The sequence below is a fragment of the Poecilia formosa genome, unplaced genomic scaffold (genome assembly GCF_000485575.1).
Source record: "Poecilia formosa unplaced genomic scaffold, Poecilia_formosa-5.1.2 Scaffold182, whole genome shotgun sequence".
NCBI lineage: Eukaryota > Metazoa > Chordata > Actinopteri > Cyprinodontiformes > Poeciliidae > Poecilia > Poecilia formosa.
The window spans coordinates 677,391-695,388 of record NW_006800121.1 but is presented as its reverse complement, the minus strand read 5'-3'; the positions used below and the strand labels follow the sequence as shown (position 1 = coordinate 695,388).

The 17,998-nt window shown below is 40.9% G+C and overlaps 1 protein-coding gene across 1 annotated transcript in view; it reads right to left on the bottom strand.

The window, feature by feature from the left end:
• Positions 1-11,261: 11,261 nt before the first annotated feature.
• Positions 11,262-17,998, bottom strand: part of LOC103147399 (protein shisa-9) — a 106,816-nt gene continuing 100,079 nt past the window's right edge. The window contains exon 5 of the mRNA XM_007565717.2: positions 11,262-17,036. Coding sequence (XP_007565779.1) covers positions 16,531-17,036 — 506 coding nt within the window. The 3' untranslated portion in view covers positions 11,262-16,530. The remainder of the gene's footprint in view (positions 17,037-17,998) is intronic.

Sequence of the window (17,998 nt, the reverse complement as noted above, 5' to 3'; positions counted from 1 at the left end):
TTTGCCAGCTGCTACATGTTAATTGTGCAACAGATTTACAGTTATACACACCTCCGCCCACACACACCTAAACCTATTTTGCCAGCTTGTTACCCTCTAGACTGTGTGCTGACAGCTGGTTGCAGACATGACCAGATTGATGGAGCTGTTGATGGCCAGGCCTGCAGAGCTGCAGATGGATCTACGTGTGTGTGTGTGTGAGTGTGTGTGTGAGTGAATGGGCTGGCTGAGCTGTGTGGAAAGAGTTGTGTTGATTGCAGAGGGAGAGGGAGAGAGATACTCTAATTACTTTTATCATTTCCAGTTCAAGCTGCTTATTTATGTGCTAAGTCCTGCTATAACTCACATAATAGGCATTTCAGCAAGATAATTCAGGGAAAAAAATATATCACACCTGGACAAACAAAACCATGAAATCCAAAATCCAAATAAAATAGTTAAAATAAACTGAAATTATGCAGTTTCTGCATAAAGATAATACTAAATTTATTGGAGAGCTGTGTTGTTTTTTAATTTAAATCTGAATAGCTGGTGAAGAAAAACCTACTTTGCTGTGATTTTAGACAATTTTTTTTACCACTTTTATAAAAAATTATCCCTACAGTAATAGAGAGTGAGAAAAGATTTATGCCTATAGGAAAGTAACTGCTTCCCCACTTTGTGCCTGTTAATTTAATGACTCATAATGGATAGTTTGACACGTTTATGTCTAATTTTACATAACAGGATAAATGGGAGTAGTTTCACTATAAAAATCCATTCAATAAGAAGAGTATTTCAATATTTTTCAGCTCCTTGGAGAAGAATCTGAATGTGGACGCCAACATTAGGCCACACATTTTGTTGTTTCAACCGCAAACGTCGAAGTATTTCATGGAGGTTTGCGTGATAAACCGCCTTTCTTTGGAATTGGGACTAAACATCCTTTTGGGGATGTGCTGATCATAAATGCATGTCATACTCCTTTAGATTTTAGTTTTTACTTCCAAAATGTTTTCTTTTTCGCCTTCAGAGTTGGGTTCTACTTTGTGTTGATTTCTGAAACGACGTCCAGAATCGCAATGAAACGCCCTGAAGTGATAAAGCAATAACACGAAGAAAGGGTAAAGTTACGGTGTTTCAGATCCTCATGTTGGGAAATAAATCCACTCATATTTGGCGAGCCGTTTGCCTGCTGAACCATCCGACTCAGCACTTTCCCTGCTCTCCACAGCTCCGCTTCCTGCTGTGAGCTCCCCAGCGGACCGCTGCATTCGCTGGCTCAACCTCCTCCACTCGGTTCACGCTTTGTGCCTGGCCGTCTCCCGCAGCACCAGACTTCCAGCCATCTCTTTTTTTTTCCTTTAGCACATCCTCTTATTTCCTCTTCCCACATCTAACGTTGTATTCTAATTGGTCTGCAGCGGAGCATCGGTCTCCCTTTCCTCATGCAGCTTGAAATGTCATCTCCTTTTTCTGTCAGACGTCTATTGTCCCCCCCTCATTCTTCTCTGGGTATTATCTGGCACAGCTTCATTCTTCTGATTATTCTCCTTTTGACAGTATTTCTTCAGAGAGGGAGTGTTTCCAGCACTTTTCCCTCCTCCTCTCGCCTCCTCTGCGTCTGTTTTTGCCTTTTGGTGGTGTTTTTTTTTTTTTTCCCCCCCTTTTTTCACTTTCGCTTCACTCAGTCTGTGATTATCTTCTGCAATGAGTGGCAGCTGTTGTCTTATCGGGCTTTGTCAGGTGCTGGTTGAAATCCCTTTTCTGGGTGGGAGGCATAAAGGTGGGCTGGTAAAATGCAAGCGCTCCATCCACATCGAAATGGGAGGAGTGATGGATGGATTGAGGACGTTTCACCAGACCCACCGTCTGGAACAAAATTAGCTCCAGATCCGCCTTCTGCTCAGTGTATCTTTATAGGGCCATCTATGTAAGTACCTATCGACAGAGGGGAAATAAATAGGGGTGTTCTACTCTATCTAGTCAGCAAACACAGGCACTTTGTGATTGCATTAACTAATAGCTTTTTCAGAAAACAAGATGGAAGCTCAGTTTTGTTCCTGACACTATTTGGACTCTAAACAAAAAACAAAACAAAAAAAAAAGATAGAAAAAAAGCTGAGTTTACAGAGCTGGGATATATAATATGTGAGCTAAACTTCTACTGAAAACAAGCACACTATTTTATGTCCAAAAAATTTGTTTATATTTTCACTGCATTTAAAGGAACGCTATGTCCTTGAAGGTTGGGACAGTTTGAGAGCTGTCTAAAGGGGACAACCTTGCAAATTTCTTGAAGCAACTTCAAAATGTCCTTTTTTTGTTTACTTATTTTGCTGTGAAGTTTCAAGTGGCTATTTTATAATTTGCTATCTGCCAAGTTCTGCATACTTATAATTTACTTATAAGACAACATACCTGGGAGAAAACCCAGTTTTTTCCATGAAAAAATGTTTTGTGTTGTGTTCAAATAACCAACATGTGCCAGTTTGTGAATTTGAATCTCAAACAAATTCACAAACCTGGCTAAGTTTGATTTCATTACCACTTAAAACTCATATCTATTTCACCGTTTATTCAAGTATTTCATATTTCCTGTGCAATAGTTTCACATGAAGTAAATCGTGACAAATTGACTCCGACATCTGATTGTTTAACCTGCACAGCAACTCAACTGCAGATCTGTCACCTGAACTCACTTTGAAGGATGGATTAGATAAATAAATTTATTATACGCAGCAAAACCACTGAGGCAAAAGTGCTACAATTCAAAGCACCCATCGTTTTTCAAAGTATGAAAAAAGTGAATAAGGAATAAGCATTTAAGGAAAATTGACATGTGGCTGTTTTATTTGTATTTCTTCTATATCATAAATGTGTTTTCAGTGCTCATCAACAGCTGAGTTGCCATTTTACTACCGCTATACTACTATATTTAAAACAACAGTAGGTGTGACAAAGTGCTGTACAAAATGCACACGTAAACCAGTCGGAGGCTAGAGTCTGTTTGACAAGCAAAGAAAAATTAAATGATTGAACATTTAACCAATTTAATATGACTTCAATATAAGAAAAAAATTATGTTATTTAATTATTCTGACTTTAAATTATTTGTTTATTCAATAAATTATTGGAATATCTGTATAATTGTACATAATTCTTGTATGTCTTACAACCTTACTTTAAAAAAAAAATATTACAAATTATCTATTAGATTGTGTCAGTTTTGGTTCACTGTTGAGGTCTGGAAATATTTTTCTCCAGACATTTAATCCCCCAAAGTGCCTGTTTCATCTTCTTTCCTCTTGCCGGTGTTTGATGCACAGTGTGGGCTTTGTTGTGAGAGGGAATGAATCTGATGAAAGGACAAAGCATCAATACGAGCTATAAGGTCATGCACTTTGCCAAAACAATAGTCTGACAGACAAAGCAATACTCTGTAGAGCAGATGGGGACTGTGGAGATCATAAATCTGTTTATATTATTCAGAGGATGTCTTATGTGATGAATGATTCATGCCTAACCTTTAAAACAAGATGTAGCACGTTTGAACAACTTCTTTTAAAGGAAGTCAGCCTGTGACAATCCGCTTCATTGCATAGAGCTGCTTCCACAATTTTCCATTCTCGGTGTGGCAGAAAGCATCTCGTTCTGCCACACCTTCAGACACGTCCCTGATCACGCCTGGTTTTCCTCTGAGCTCACTTAATGTTTAACCAATACCAGTTGTACTTCTAGTAACACAATAAATGTTCCTTCAGTATCGACCAATCAGTCTCTCCAATAGCATATGGTTTGAGATGCTGTGGTTCTTTTGTTTGCTGCCTTGCACAAAAAAATACACTTCGAAAAGTGTGCACAAGTCCCGTGCCAACAGCAGTTTCTCTAAAAAGACAAGTCATGAAAGAGTGCAGGGCTTTTCTGAATCTCATCCAGCGAGTCAAGAGTCCTGAAACCTTTCACAAACCTGTAAGAAATGAACATCAACAGTTTTAGATACTCTCATGTGAGACCACCTTCACTAACTGCCCCTTCAGCGTTCTCCTCTTCATCCACAAAAACTACACCCAGTTTTGCTGGTGGATCAAAACTAATGTCAAAACTAATAACATAAGCCAGAATATGTATTTTTGACTCACTCATCCAAAGGCAACTCCAGTGGACGTTGTGGAAACTCGGGCTCTTCTTCGTATTCCAGGATAATTATAGGTTGGTTAGTAAATGGAGAAGCTGGTGTTTGGTCCTCAATGATCATCCCTTGTGGAGTCCAGTTAGAGTGGGAGCAGAGGGGCAGCCCTGAGGTTGCAACCAAAGAAACTTCAGAAGACAACAAAATTGGTGGTACTTGAGTGGTGGGCTGGGACACGGGTTCCTGGGAGGAGAATGAAGTTGATGCTTCTGAGGTGCCAGGCGTGGTTGACAGCACTAAGGGAGATGTTGGGTCAGCGGTGTCTAGGTTGACAAAGATGGCATTGCTTGGTTAGAGTACATTGTCCATTGGCTTAGGTTGGAAGATAAGGATGGCAGTGTTGTGGTAAATGGTTGTAGCAATTGGACGAAAGATAACGCCTGTTCAAAAACTCCATTAGCCAGATCTGGAAACTTTTCCTAAGCAAAATAAAACAAAGACCTCATCATAGATAAATCTATTTGGATATTTGAACGTCAACAACAGTCCCCTTTAAAGTTCCCCCCATCCTGCCAGTTGTTGATAGTATTCTTCAGTTTGCTAAAACATGAGCACTAAAACATTTACATAATCCAAAGCATGATTACCCAATGAATGTAATATTTTGTACTTTGTATGAATATGAAAGTAAAATAACTTTGCAAATCCTCATTGGGATACCTGGCTGGCACCCCTTTTTGAAAAAACAAACAACAAAACAACTTTTATATTGTCACAAGAGTATCTTATGCCTACCTTCACAATCTACCTTGACAGTGTCCCGTGGAAAAAACAGCAGAAATCGCAATTGCAAAAGGAAATCAATTATAGCTGAATCCTTTCTATATGTATGCCGGGTGTGTGCCTCGGCGTCACGCCTCACTGGGAGATTGCTCAATGCGGTTTTCCCACTGGGGCTGGTGGAAATGTCTGCTGTAGGTCACTGGGAGTTCCCGCTTCTGCTGCAACAGCACAGCAGTCCCAGTGCGAGAATTAGCAGGATGACTGAGTACATGACGGTAAAACAAAATTCCAGAGTCCGCTGACCTGAATAAAAACATTTATTCACTGGTACCGGACCCCGCGGTGGCTGTTGGAGAGGAACAGCGATGGAGCGATGGAGAGAGAATTATTGTGGACATGGTTTGTGGCATTTGGCTTTTTGCTCTCCATGATGGATTTGGTCCAAACCCTGGAGACACACAGATGAACTGTGACATCAGTGGCAGCTGGAGATGATGCCCACAGACCTGCCAGAACACACAGAATGCACACAGAAAAGCCCAGTATGGTTCATCTTTGGAGAGCTGTCGATGATGTCTATACGGGATTTGTGTCTAAGGTCACGAGGCGAAACGTATTGTATATGTCGAGTGATTGTGGTACCCTTAAATGTTTGTCACATTTTGTTTAGGGTATTTTCTTATTTTGGTTGGCTTAACACTACTTATAACAATAAAGTAAACTACTGTGAATTTCCCAGTGGAAAAAGTAGGACATTAATTGCGGTGTAATTAAATATTGCCACTAGGGGGCATCACGCTGGCGCTCTAAGGTGTGCGAAGACAGTCTCCCCTTAGACTGGCTTGAGAAGAAGCAAATGTCGATTTCATCGTTTTCCCTGTTCTTTACAGGGTAGTGAATTATTTAACTTAAATATTTACAACTTCTGTGTGATCTTAAAGTGTCTACTAACCTACGGTTTGTTTGTGAAATGGTGTTTTTCGGGGCTTTATTGACCTTGGATGGATTGTGCACAGAATGCTGTTGTTTTGAGTGCGTATGCTAGCATTGCTAACTATGCTAGCACTGTAGGTGCACAAGGTTTTACTTCATCCTGATTTCTTTTATCGCTCACTTGATAAATCGTTCATCTATACTGGTTATTGTGCAATTACTAAGTTGACTCCATGTTAAAGTTAGCTTAAATAAGTGTGCTAGCCTGCTACATCCGTCACTCTTATATGGGTTTCCCATTGTGTCAACATTGTGACTAAGGGCAATATATCAAACAGCCATTTATGTTCAGTCTGTGTGACTAGAAATGTTTGTTAAAACAACAAGAACCATGATTGAGATATGTACATTTTGTCATGTGTATACTTGAAAAATATTACCCCTTAAGCATTTTAACTATGAAAAGGGAACTATTTTTGTTGTAACCTTGGATTGTAACTGGAAAATGTTTAATAACTGAAGACTCATTGTTAAATGAGCAGAATGAAACATGTTTGTGTTAGTAAATCAGACAGGCTAGAGAAGAAGGAGAGAGCACACCACTTGTCAATTTCATCATAACCTTAATCTCCCGACTGATCTCACACCTGAGACCTGCTACATGATAACCAGCGCAATCAGATAAACTATAAAGTTTAGAAAGAAAATCACCTGCTGAAGGAAAATGTACACAGAGCAAAGCTCTAGTAGCTTAGCTGGATAGTTCAGGCAGTCCTCCGGTCTGTGGTACAGCCCTGATAAAAAAGAAGATGATCAAACCTGACTACCTCAAAAGTGTAAAATTTCCTGCCGGAGGTCTTTTCTGCATGATTGACGGAGGACATCATTACAGGCATCTGAATCCCCACATTACAGGACTTCCCACAATGCACCTCTCTCTTGTCAAAGGATGGATCTTCCTTATGACTTTCATCAATGACAGTCAATCATGCTCGTAATACTTTAATTTAAAAAAATGAATCAAAAAGACAGTGAAATGGTCCTCAGCGAGATTGGTTTTCATTAAGCCACGTAATGGAGAAATTTTTATTTAACTTCAGCATCTCACCAAAAAAGAGACTCATTCGACGTCTGATGTCTGAGAGGAGTCCTGAAAACTGTCAATTAACATTTTCCACAGGCCAAGAATATTTATGTTTACTGGTGGAGATGCTCCTATCTGATCATGAAATAAATTAAATCTGAATTTAAATGTCTGCTGATACCAATATGTTCAGATCTAAAGTTTCTACTCAATCATTGTACTGTGCAATATGAATAAACCATGTTGGGACTCGGGTGTGCCGCTAAAATGTGTGCCTTTATCTCCACTGTATTTAAATTTACAAGGTTAGAAGTTATTTAATAGGTCTCAAAATGATCCTATATTCAGAACCTAGCCAGCTTTTTAGCTGCTCAATCTGAATATAGACTGCTGAGGGAAAAGGTGGGGGACAGCTTCGGCTGTCAACTCTATGGCTTTACTAGGTTGTGAAATGGTGGTAAAATAGGCTAAAAAACTACCCTTCCAGCGATGATAGTGCAATTTAAAAAGCCTATGCCTGTATTGCTCTTCTGCAAAACCCTCAGTTTTCGCCTCACCCATTAATGCAACAACATTCAGACACAACTTCTACCACTTTAGAGGTTTGTGCAAAACATACTAGGTAGTTGTGTTGTGTCTTCTCCTTTTCAATACTAAAATTCTCACTTAAAGAAGGTGGTACGAACAAGTAGCATTCACTCTGCAGCCAGAAGACTGTCGACATATCCATCTATTGATATTTCTAAAAGGGCTCTATATGATATATGGGATTACTAAATAGTATTTTTTATTTAAGTGTACAACACATTGAAGCTTTTAAACCTAAACCTTTGAGTCAGGGACCTCAGACTTTTATCTAATCCCAGAACATGGCTGACATCAGAACCACTAATGGGCGTTTAGGCACTGCTGAATGGTTGCCACGAGAGACTCAAGCATTTCTCAAACATGCACAAAAGAATCAAAGCAACACTCCAGGTATGTTTCGATGAGGCAATAACATTGTAAGATGATGCAAAGCTCCAAAAAAATGTGATTTTACATAATACCCCTCCTTTAAAACAGTATCCACTTGGTCTATTTCAAAAATCTCATGGTTTGAAAGAAGCAGCCGCAGTACTCCACGCAAGTACGATCGATACGGTGTTTCTTGTACGATTTATTCAAACATGACACATGGGCAAATATAACATGAGTACCTAAAAACACCTCAGTAAGTCAGTTGAAAATTTTATTTATACAGCATTTTTGTATGCATGAAAATTTTTGTTCATATCCCTTCATTTCTAAAAACAAACAAAACAAAACAAAAAAAAACCTCCAGAGAATATTTTGAGTTACAGAGAGTGATGCCTGTCTGGTTTTAAATCTATAAAAAGCCCTTATATAAGCTGAGTAGTCAACAACTTTCACAGCAGACAAATGGTACGGCATTCATATATATATATATATATATACACAAGTAGTACATAGCAGTCCAAAGCAGCCTATTGCCGCCCAGTACAAATGATCATGAAACAAAGCATGACTTTATTTTCTTCTTCAGTTTTCCAGAGGTGCAAAAAGCTGTACAAGAAATAATTCAGTGTTCCCTTTTTTTTTTCAGCTAACGTGTTGCAAAGCACTTGGATACAATGCAATATCTTTAACAATAAATACACAAGTGCGTGTTTATACCAAACAATGTAACTCACAAAGATCACAAGCTTTGTACCGTATACATGACATAGAATGAAATTCAAAAGATTATCTGTGACCTTTGGAGTTATATTGTGTGACGTATGACGGGTGGGGTGCTTAGATCTAGGAGGGTGTGCAGCCATGAGTCTAAAATCTGGAAGCGCTTCGTCGATTCTATATAGGTCAAATTAACGTCTTAATGCTTCTAACAGGAGCTCAGTCCTGGAAAAAACACCGTACGAAAACCGACAGAGGACAAGGAAACAACTGAACAGTACACAATAGTCTACATATTGCTAAGGATCATGGATGCCCAAGTATGTCTACCAGGTTGCATTCACATAACCTTGGGTAGAATACTTGCGTTGTGTATTTTTTGGAGAGGAACGTTCAGAAACAACAGTCAGTTTGCTCGCGGGTGAGCGAGCGGCGCCATAGTCTGTCATTCATCAGGAGAGATTGAGTAAACTCACGCTAAGCTGACGCTCCAAAACAGTCTCAGCATTCCCACTGTTTTGGATGTTAAAGCATCAGTTAGGTGTACTCAGTTTCCCCTGATTCAAGGCTTTTGGTCCTGTTTCATTCCACAAAACTGTGGTCTTTGTATGTAGATGTGAGTTCTTTGTCTGTACGTGCATGAGTGCTTGTGCGCGAGTGTTGTACATTGTTCACATCAGAGGCAAAACTGTGGCTCATCAGAGGCTTTTTCCAGTCCAATTAACTTAGCTTCACCAGCTGTTTTTTAATTTAGTCTTTGCCTGAAGGTAGTCAAAGACGTCCAGCCTGAATTGAAGACACACACACACACACGAACGCACACAAAACAATTATTATTATTAAAAAAAAAAAAAATCCAGAGCTTTTGGACCACAGGGAAATCAACACTAAAATGTGTCAGTTTCTCTCCAGTATGTCAGAATGATCGTTTCTTGGGATTCTGGCACCTTGGAAGCAACATATCCCAAAGTGCAGGAAGAAGTTAAAGTCAGCTGGCACTCGCACCGTCGGCTAATCCGTGCGACAAAAGTGCGCCAAGAAAAATGTAGAAAAGTTGTGTCTGTGACTTTGCTGGTAGCTTATCCTCAGGCTCTGTTTGTCCTGAAGGACTTGTTTCTCTCTCCTCTGATTGTAAATCCTGGAGCCGGCGTCGCACCATCCTGCGCTGTTTGCTCGTTCTGAGATCGCAGCGCTTGAGGTCTGTCAGAGTATGACGAGAATAACGAGGGGGTCCAGATCCTGCTGTGAACATTTGCAGATCAGAGTACAGAGCCACTTCTCTTTGCAGCCGCGGCGGCAGAATCCTTTTATAAAGCTGACTGCTCGAATACATCAAAGAGATAGAACCCAGGATGAATGCTTCACGACTCTGCAGACAAATCTGGATAAAAAAAATAAAATAAAAAAACAGCCAATGCCGTATCTGCTGTGTCCATGCAAGCCAGATCATCTTTTTCACTCCAGACTGTGTCCTCTCAGGCCCTCTGTAGAGTCTCCTCTTCTGCTCAGTGCTCCCCTCTGTTTAAGCTCCACACACTCGTTGGCATAAGCCCCTAAACTCTAAGAAGGGATCTAAGTGGGCAAAAAGTTGAGGAGAGGTTGAAGAGTGGTGATTGCTTGTTACTGCTTTACCGATTCGTATTGCTTGTTTACTTGCTGTCCTTATGCAAATTTTTTTGTTTTTTGCAACTTCTAATGCCAAGGTTTTCAAACTTTGCTACAAATACTATGGGTGATACCTGGGCACCCTCTCTTTGTGAAATTTTGATATTACCATTTCCATGCTGATTAAAAGCTAAGCTAAAATGACAAGGCGTGTGCGTACATCTGTCTTTAAACAGAAAACACAGCAAGGGAGAAGGATGGCGAGAATATTTTAAAGACTGAACATGCAAAATTAGTGCAAATTCTGAGGGAAGGCAACAATCCATGTCTTTGCATTTGGTAGATGCTTTTATCCAAAGCAACTTACAAACAATGGCAATCCAGTTAATATCAAAGCTACCGATAAGCTACTTAGAAGGAAGACCACTTGTCAGATTCTGTCAGAGAGAGGTGCAGAAAGACGGGGCAGAGCAGGAGACGCTCTCTAAAGTCCTGAGTCTTCAAAGGTTTTTTGAACATAAACTGGGACGAAGCTGTTTTGCTAGCGTTTTGCGGATCAGACCACTATCATGAAACAACATGAAAAAATTCTGGATTGTCTTGAGCACGGTGCAGGTACCGCTGGCTGACAATCCCATGACGACCAGGGTGATGATACACAATGCTGTTGGGGATGTAGAAAGCAAAACAACACTGTGGCAATACTTTTGGTCTACTCTATGAAGGATACTCTAGTCGACGTCAGAGTAGTCCATGTGATATTTTAGGCTGGTGTATCTCTGTCACTTGACTCAAATTCAAATTCAGTAAAAAAAAAAATGAGAAAAGAAAAACTGTCCCTTTGGTATTTTTTAGAAAAAAAAAAAGAAGGTTTTTCTGCTCAGTTTAGAATAATCTATTATATTATCTAGGGCACAGGTGTCAAACTCAAGGCCCGGGGGCCAAATCTGGCCCACCATAGCTTTTTATGTGTCCCTCTGGACTCCAAATTACATCAATAAGTCCTTCCAGTTTTTCACAAAACTGCAAAATTCACACAAAATCAAAAAATCTCTACATTTTTTTCGGATTTTACTGCAAATTTTCTCAAAATTGGTCACATTGAGTTTAAGTGACTGCTGCCTCAGTCTTACTTGATTTTATAGTCCGTAATTGATAGAATAAAAAGTCACATTTAACATCATACATTAGCGTGAATATCTTAAAAATTCCTTACAAAACATTTCTAGATTGGCGCCACAAACTCTTTAATTTTGATTGCAAAAAATACACTAAAACAATCTCAAAATCCTTGAGGAACAGCTATTTATTGATATTTTAACACTTAAACTGGTCTTATCAATATCTTCCGTCACAACCGGCCCTTTAAGAACATTCAGATTTTTGACATGGCCCAAAATGAAAATGAGTATATTTACCTCTTGTTCTTCAATTCAAAATGTCCATTTATTTTAATGTTTTATGATGTCTGTCAACATGGCGATGCTTCAGAACCTTAATACTGAGATGGTACTCGTCATTAAAGGTTTGAGAGCCGCTCCTCTAATGCATTAGCAGTGATTTGTGGCAGCTCGGTCGGGGTTTTAAAGGCCAGAAAGCTTTTTCACATGAAGTGACCCACTAAAAGTGTTTGCACCTCCTGGGACTAAAAGTCAAAAGGAAAGAGGGATGCCACGGAGGAGAAACCGGCACATTAAATGCGCCGCAGAGCCGAAGCGAGCACAAGCACAGATGCGTTTGATGCATATTCACACCATGCATATCCCATTGGTGCTTTTGTATTCATGATCCCCCCATTCTTAGCTGATCCCTTATTACAAAGGCGTGCCAGAGGGCGCCGAGCGGCACTCCAGCAGCTTGCCTAACAGGTTTTTTACATCTTGGAGAGGTAAAGTGGAGAAGTCACTGCAGCAGTTGGAGCGTGCGTTATATTGCTAATTAATTCTCACTTGTTAAAGTTTTCCTTCATTGCTCATTTTATCTGGATGTGTTCATTTGCATCGCAATAAAATTTTAGATGCAAACTAGCTTATTTGTCTGAGTGGAATTTTTCCACCCAGATGAATGTTTGGCTCACTCTCGGAATGTCCAGATGCGAAAAACAATGTTGCAAATTCATGTTGCAGTCTGCATTTGTGCAAGCCTAATCATGTTTGTGTCTGACTGCTCAGCGGGGAGCGGATCCGGAGCCCGCTACGCTTTCCATGACACCGTCGTCTATCATGGCCGACTCCCAACACACAGTCAGCTGCACACGAGGAGGACCCAGGGAGATTCTCGTGGTTCATAGCGGCTCGAAGCGGTGGGCACCAAACACCAGACAAGCTCTTGGTACCCATCACTCAGCCTTTCATGGATATGGATGCACAGAGGGAGGGGTTCGGGCGGCAGAAGAAAGTCTGCCGGGAGGGGGGGGGAAGGCGTGGGAGAGAGGCAGACGGAATGACGAAAAGAGAGAAGAGAGGGAAAGATAAAAAAAAAAAGAGCTAAATAGTGTGTGACTATGGTAAGCGGTGCAGTTTGATGCCTGATGTGCCGAAGCATGTGCCAGACTTATCCACTGCGGCATATCTGGTGTCCTCGTGATAACAACTGAAGGTGAATTCAATCAGTAAGTGGGACTTGAGTTGTAAAAAAATTTTAAAATTGCATTTTTTTTAATTTATTTTTTAGGAATATTGGTTTGAGGAGGAGTCATTGCTGGACCAATTCTCTAAAAAGCAAATTCAAAAGGTACTTGTATAGGTAGTCATCAGAAGGACATTCTTCAGTATTTTTTTAAGCAGTGGAAGAACTTGTAAATAGCCAGTAACTCTTAGAGCAGTAAAAGCAATTTTAAGTTGTTAGGGTTTTTAGTAGGTGCATATAACATCAAGAACACTGTGTTTGAACATCAATAGATGGGTCTGGTTTTCACCTGTGGAGAGTTTTTAATCACAGGCGACATCCTGAATTAACCGTCTAAGTCCTAAACGGAGCGCCGACGGTCCAGCCAAATATGCAGTACCGTTTTTCCGCCACACGTTGCGCAGTCTGAAAAATTCCAACGGTTTCTGAAAGGGGAGACGTTGTGCTTTCCAGCTGATCTCGGATTATTACGGTAACTTCAGCCCCAATGTAGCAGGGAGTGAAATTAATTTTAATAGACGGTAAATTGCGAAAATAACTTGCTAGATATTGAAAGTTCCAGTTGTTGTGGATAAATAGGCAAATATATATTTACTTACAGGACATGTAAGGAACTGCGTATAATTAAAATAAGCAAAAATGTCCAGGCGGAGATTTTAAATTTAGGATATAAAGGCTAAAGAAGTCCAACAGGTGCAAGAGGTTTGCTGGAGCATTAAATTCAGGCCAAATTCTGCCAGTTTGGGTTTGTTCATGGAAATGAATTGCATGTCAAATGGTGGCAGTGTATGTTGCCCCTCAAAAAACATACTGTAGAAATTTTAGATCTCATAATCATTGTGTTAGATTAATATGTATCCATAATGCCAAAAATGGCAGAGATGCTTCCTAACATTAAACTGGTGCTTTGTTTGAAGGGATTTTTAGGGCCACTGTTGATTTTGTTCTTGACATTTTTTCTTCGCTGAATAAATGTACCCAGATTAAAGGGTTTTATACACTTTTTCACATGAAATCTTGAAATAAATTTTTTACCAGAGACGCCAATAAATGCGAGGGGCTCTGTATTTAAAATGGTTTTATTACAACCGACTGCAATGCTTGACAAGTCAAACGGAGAACAAGGTGAACAAGCATTGATTGGATAATTGATAGTCGTAGATAGTCTTACTATCAAATCTTCTAACCAAAGAAGGGTCTCCGTGCTTTCTGTTGCTTCTGCAGCATCCCGACAATCAGATTAACTGTTCTCACTCAGAGAGCTGCTGGTGTAAATCACTACCCTGCACACTGAAGAGCGGCCCTAGGGGATATCTGGGGCCATCAAATGTTACACGGTAGGCCTGTGATCAAGCGTCCGCATGCGACGTGTTGAGAATGTGAATGTGCTGCATGCTCAACAAAAATGAAATGAAGATTTTGGACGAAAGACGATGTTACGAAGGATTTCCACCTAACAGAACATTGAGGCAAGTCTTGCTCGATGTTGCATTCCTTAAATCCTGCCAGTATGACGACTAAGCCGTCAACACAAAAACAAAAGATTTTAGGTCACATTAGAAAACCGTAAATCCGAACATCTAAATTGCAGGGGGAGGGGGAGGAACTTTCTCATTTTGTTTTTCCCCCATTTGGATGAAAGCATGGCCTCAGACCAAGCAAGCTCTCTTGATGTGTAAGCTGTGTGCATCCGAGGCATGAATTACATTAGAGATTTGTTTAAGTGCTAGCAGTCACTCACATGTAGTGCTGAGATACTTCATTAAGAGGGAGTGAAGCAAACTGCAGCGCAAGCAGCAGCACTAAACACTCGCATCAAACGGCTCCATCCAGGAGAAGGTGCTCTTGTTCTCTGGCGCTTTCTCTCCTTACACCCAGAAACACTCCATGTTGTTAAGAAGGAAGGAGGTATGCATACAGAACCTTGCAAAAACATACTCGCACCCCTTGAGCTATTCTACATTTTGTAATGCTCCAATTAGAAATCTTGATGTGCTCTTTCTGGAGCGGTGACTCTACCCCTTTGTGTTTCTAGAGACTGAAATGTTTGACCGTTCTTTGCTAAATAGCTCTAGCCGAGTCAAATTGGACAGAGGGCGACTTTAAAAATCAGTTTGGTGGTAAAGTTTGAATTGGATTTAGATCTTTACATTGACTGGACCATTCTAATACACAAATATGTTTTGTTTTATATCATCATTGTGTCTCTGGCTGTATGTTAAGAGTTTTAAAGCTGGAAGGTGAACTTTGAATCCTAGACTTTTGCAGCATCTAACTAGATTTGTTTTGCCTAAATGGCTTGAGGCAAATTTCAAATTTAAAGTTTTCTTTAAAGAATAACTTTCTACCTGCAACTCCTCCATAGAGGCTGAATTTAGTATTCCTGTTTACAGATTTTCTGGGTATTTCTGTATATCCCTCAGGATTATCCTGGACGTCTTTGTTCACTTCTCTCGATTAATGTTCTTCCTACTTAGTCTTTTAGTTTTGGTCGACAGCTGCATCCACTTAAGCTAAAAACTTGGGATATTGTGCTCCTTGGTCTTAAACAGGCTGTTTATTCTCTAGCAATTGTTGACACAATAACGTTTGTGCTTCCGACTACAAGGGGTACAGATACCTTTTTACAAAGCACTTTATCTATATGGAGATGAAAATAGCAAGGGGAATCTTAGATTCAACCCAAATAGAAACACCAGATATACAGTTGACGGATTCTCTGGCGCGTTTGTGAAGCTCCTCTTCACAGTGATCTGGCTGGACAAATTGGACTTTTCTGTCCCATTTTAAAGCATCAGTCGCTTCTTTTGCAGCTATAAAGATCATCAAGCTCTAGCTCCCAATGAGACAGCTCACTGATTCATTTCACAAGTCTAGGAGAATTCAGAGTTTTGAGAGAAAATTGTGTTTCTGTTTGTCTCCGGGGGAATAGATGCGGAGTCTGCGGGCTTCCTGACATCGCCAGAGACTCTCGGTAAAATCTGACGAGCGTGTGCACGTTTTGCATGTGTGGGTCTGCACGCAGTTTGGATCCCTTCTCATCACGTTTGCCTCTGAATTGAGATGAATGCCTCCCACCCACCCCCACTCCCGTCTCCTGCCCTCCTCTCTGGTATGAATTGCAAGGCTGATATCTCACTCTTAAAAAGACTGGAGGGCAATGAGAGCTGACAACCCAATGATATTGTTTCAGCTGATGAGAAGCCAAACTTTCAGGGGGATAAAAAAAAGGAAAAAATATCTCCCTGCCGGCTTCTCTCATAGCCTCGGAGTCTGGACTTTGGGTTTAAGGGTAAGAAAAGTCTCTGAGTGGAATCTGGACACTTGGACGTGGTGCAGAGCGGCTACAGAGTGGAGCAGAATGTGGCAAAGTTGCAAGAGGGAGATAATACAGAGAGGTGTGTCAACACACCAAGAGGCCACTCAATTATTTAGGAAAGCTGCCAGGCTCAAAGGGTCACAGCTGACACCTGCTGCTACGTCACCTTCACGGCTCATCCGTTGGGGTTTCGATCCGGTGGTCTCAGAAACATACAAATGCCGCGCGCGCACACACACACACGCTGTTATTTTTGTTCCAGTTAAAAATGTTGAGGAAAATGCAGTTCATAAAAATCCCAGATGTGATATTTGCTCGCTACGCAACATGGTAGCTGTGGATATAAAGGATATCAGAGCGCTTCCCCTCGACTCCCGTTTCTTTGTTTGCTCACACCGTCACCTCCGTCTTGCTGTTGGTGGCCAGTCCCTTGTGCTTGGGGTGCATGTGCGGCGAGTGGCCGTAGCCCAGCGGCTGCGAGAAGAGCTCGGGCAACGTCTCGATGCTGAACTGCCTCTTGTTGGAGTAGGCCTGGCGCCGACTGTTCTGCTGGTGCAGCGTCTGGTGGTGCTGCTGCTGGATGGGGTGGTGCTGCTGCTGCTGCTGCGCGCTGATGCCCATGTGGGTTGCCGTCGGGTGCGGGATGTGGCTCTTGCTCGGGTCCCACGCTTTGAAGGCCGAGCTGGAGGTTAGCGGGTGCGTGTTGGTCTTGGAGATCTTGGGCTTGGGCATCTGGGAGGCGTTGATGGTGATGGCGAGAGGTGCGTGGACGTCGGGAGGCGGCAGGAAGGGCTTGTCCTTGGGGTGGAAGTTGATTGGCTGGAAGGTCGGAGGGGATTGGCGGTGGGTGTAATCTACCATTGGGTAGCTCTTGTAGTAGTCTCTCACACCTGTGTCTGCATGATGGGAAAACGGGAAAAAGAACAAAATAAAGACTTTGGTTGTATTTAGTATGATTACTGATGCAGAATAATAAATGGATGAAGGTACAGAGACCCTTCTATAGAGGGTCACCAACTGATCAATTAGTGAATCGCCATTTCCTTTCCTACTTCCATTTTGTATCCACAAACAAACCCCTTCATTAACCACGTTCTTAAGTCATTGTGTATTAGTTGAGAAGACAAACAACTGACTTGATAATAAATCGGTCAAGTCAATCGATTCATCCATCCATTGTCTGTATCCGTTTGTCTGCTCAGAGTCACAGAGGGGGCTGGTGCCTATTTCCAGCAGTCATTGGCAAAGAGCTGAGGTGTAACTTCGACAGTTTGCCATTATATCAAAGGACAAATGGTCAAATCTTAGATATAGCTGGATTTATGACTATCTTAATTCTTTATGTTACACCATATTTCTATCCTTTCACCTCAACCCCATTGTGGCCACTTACTTTCTCTGAAATATTACAGATTATGATGCCATGATCAAAACAGAACTACTCTAAGCAACCTCCTGCTGACAGATATGATTTATTGGAGTCTCATAACCACATTTCCTTAGAACAGACTAGTAGAATATAGATCACTTTAAATTATGTGGGCACAAAACATCAAAGTCGTGTATGGATAGAATGAAATGTCCTGTTGCAGATCGCCCTACTTTCTTCCCGAAAGAGACAAACGAGTGGCAGTGTTTCCTGTAACTTCTGACCATAATAGATTTAAGTATCAACACAGCACATATGTTGTCGTAATTAAGAATCAGAATTTTATCAAGCACAAACCTCGTAGTCGTAGTTAAAGTAGTCACAAATAAAAACATAATCTCAGTAAGCAAATTCTCAATCAAAATTTGAGACTCAATTTTTCTTTGTGGCAGTTGAAGCAGGATAGACACACATATATATATATATATA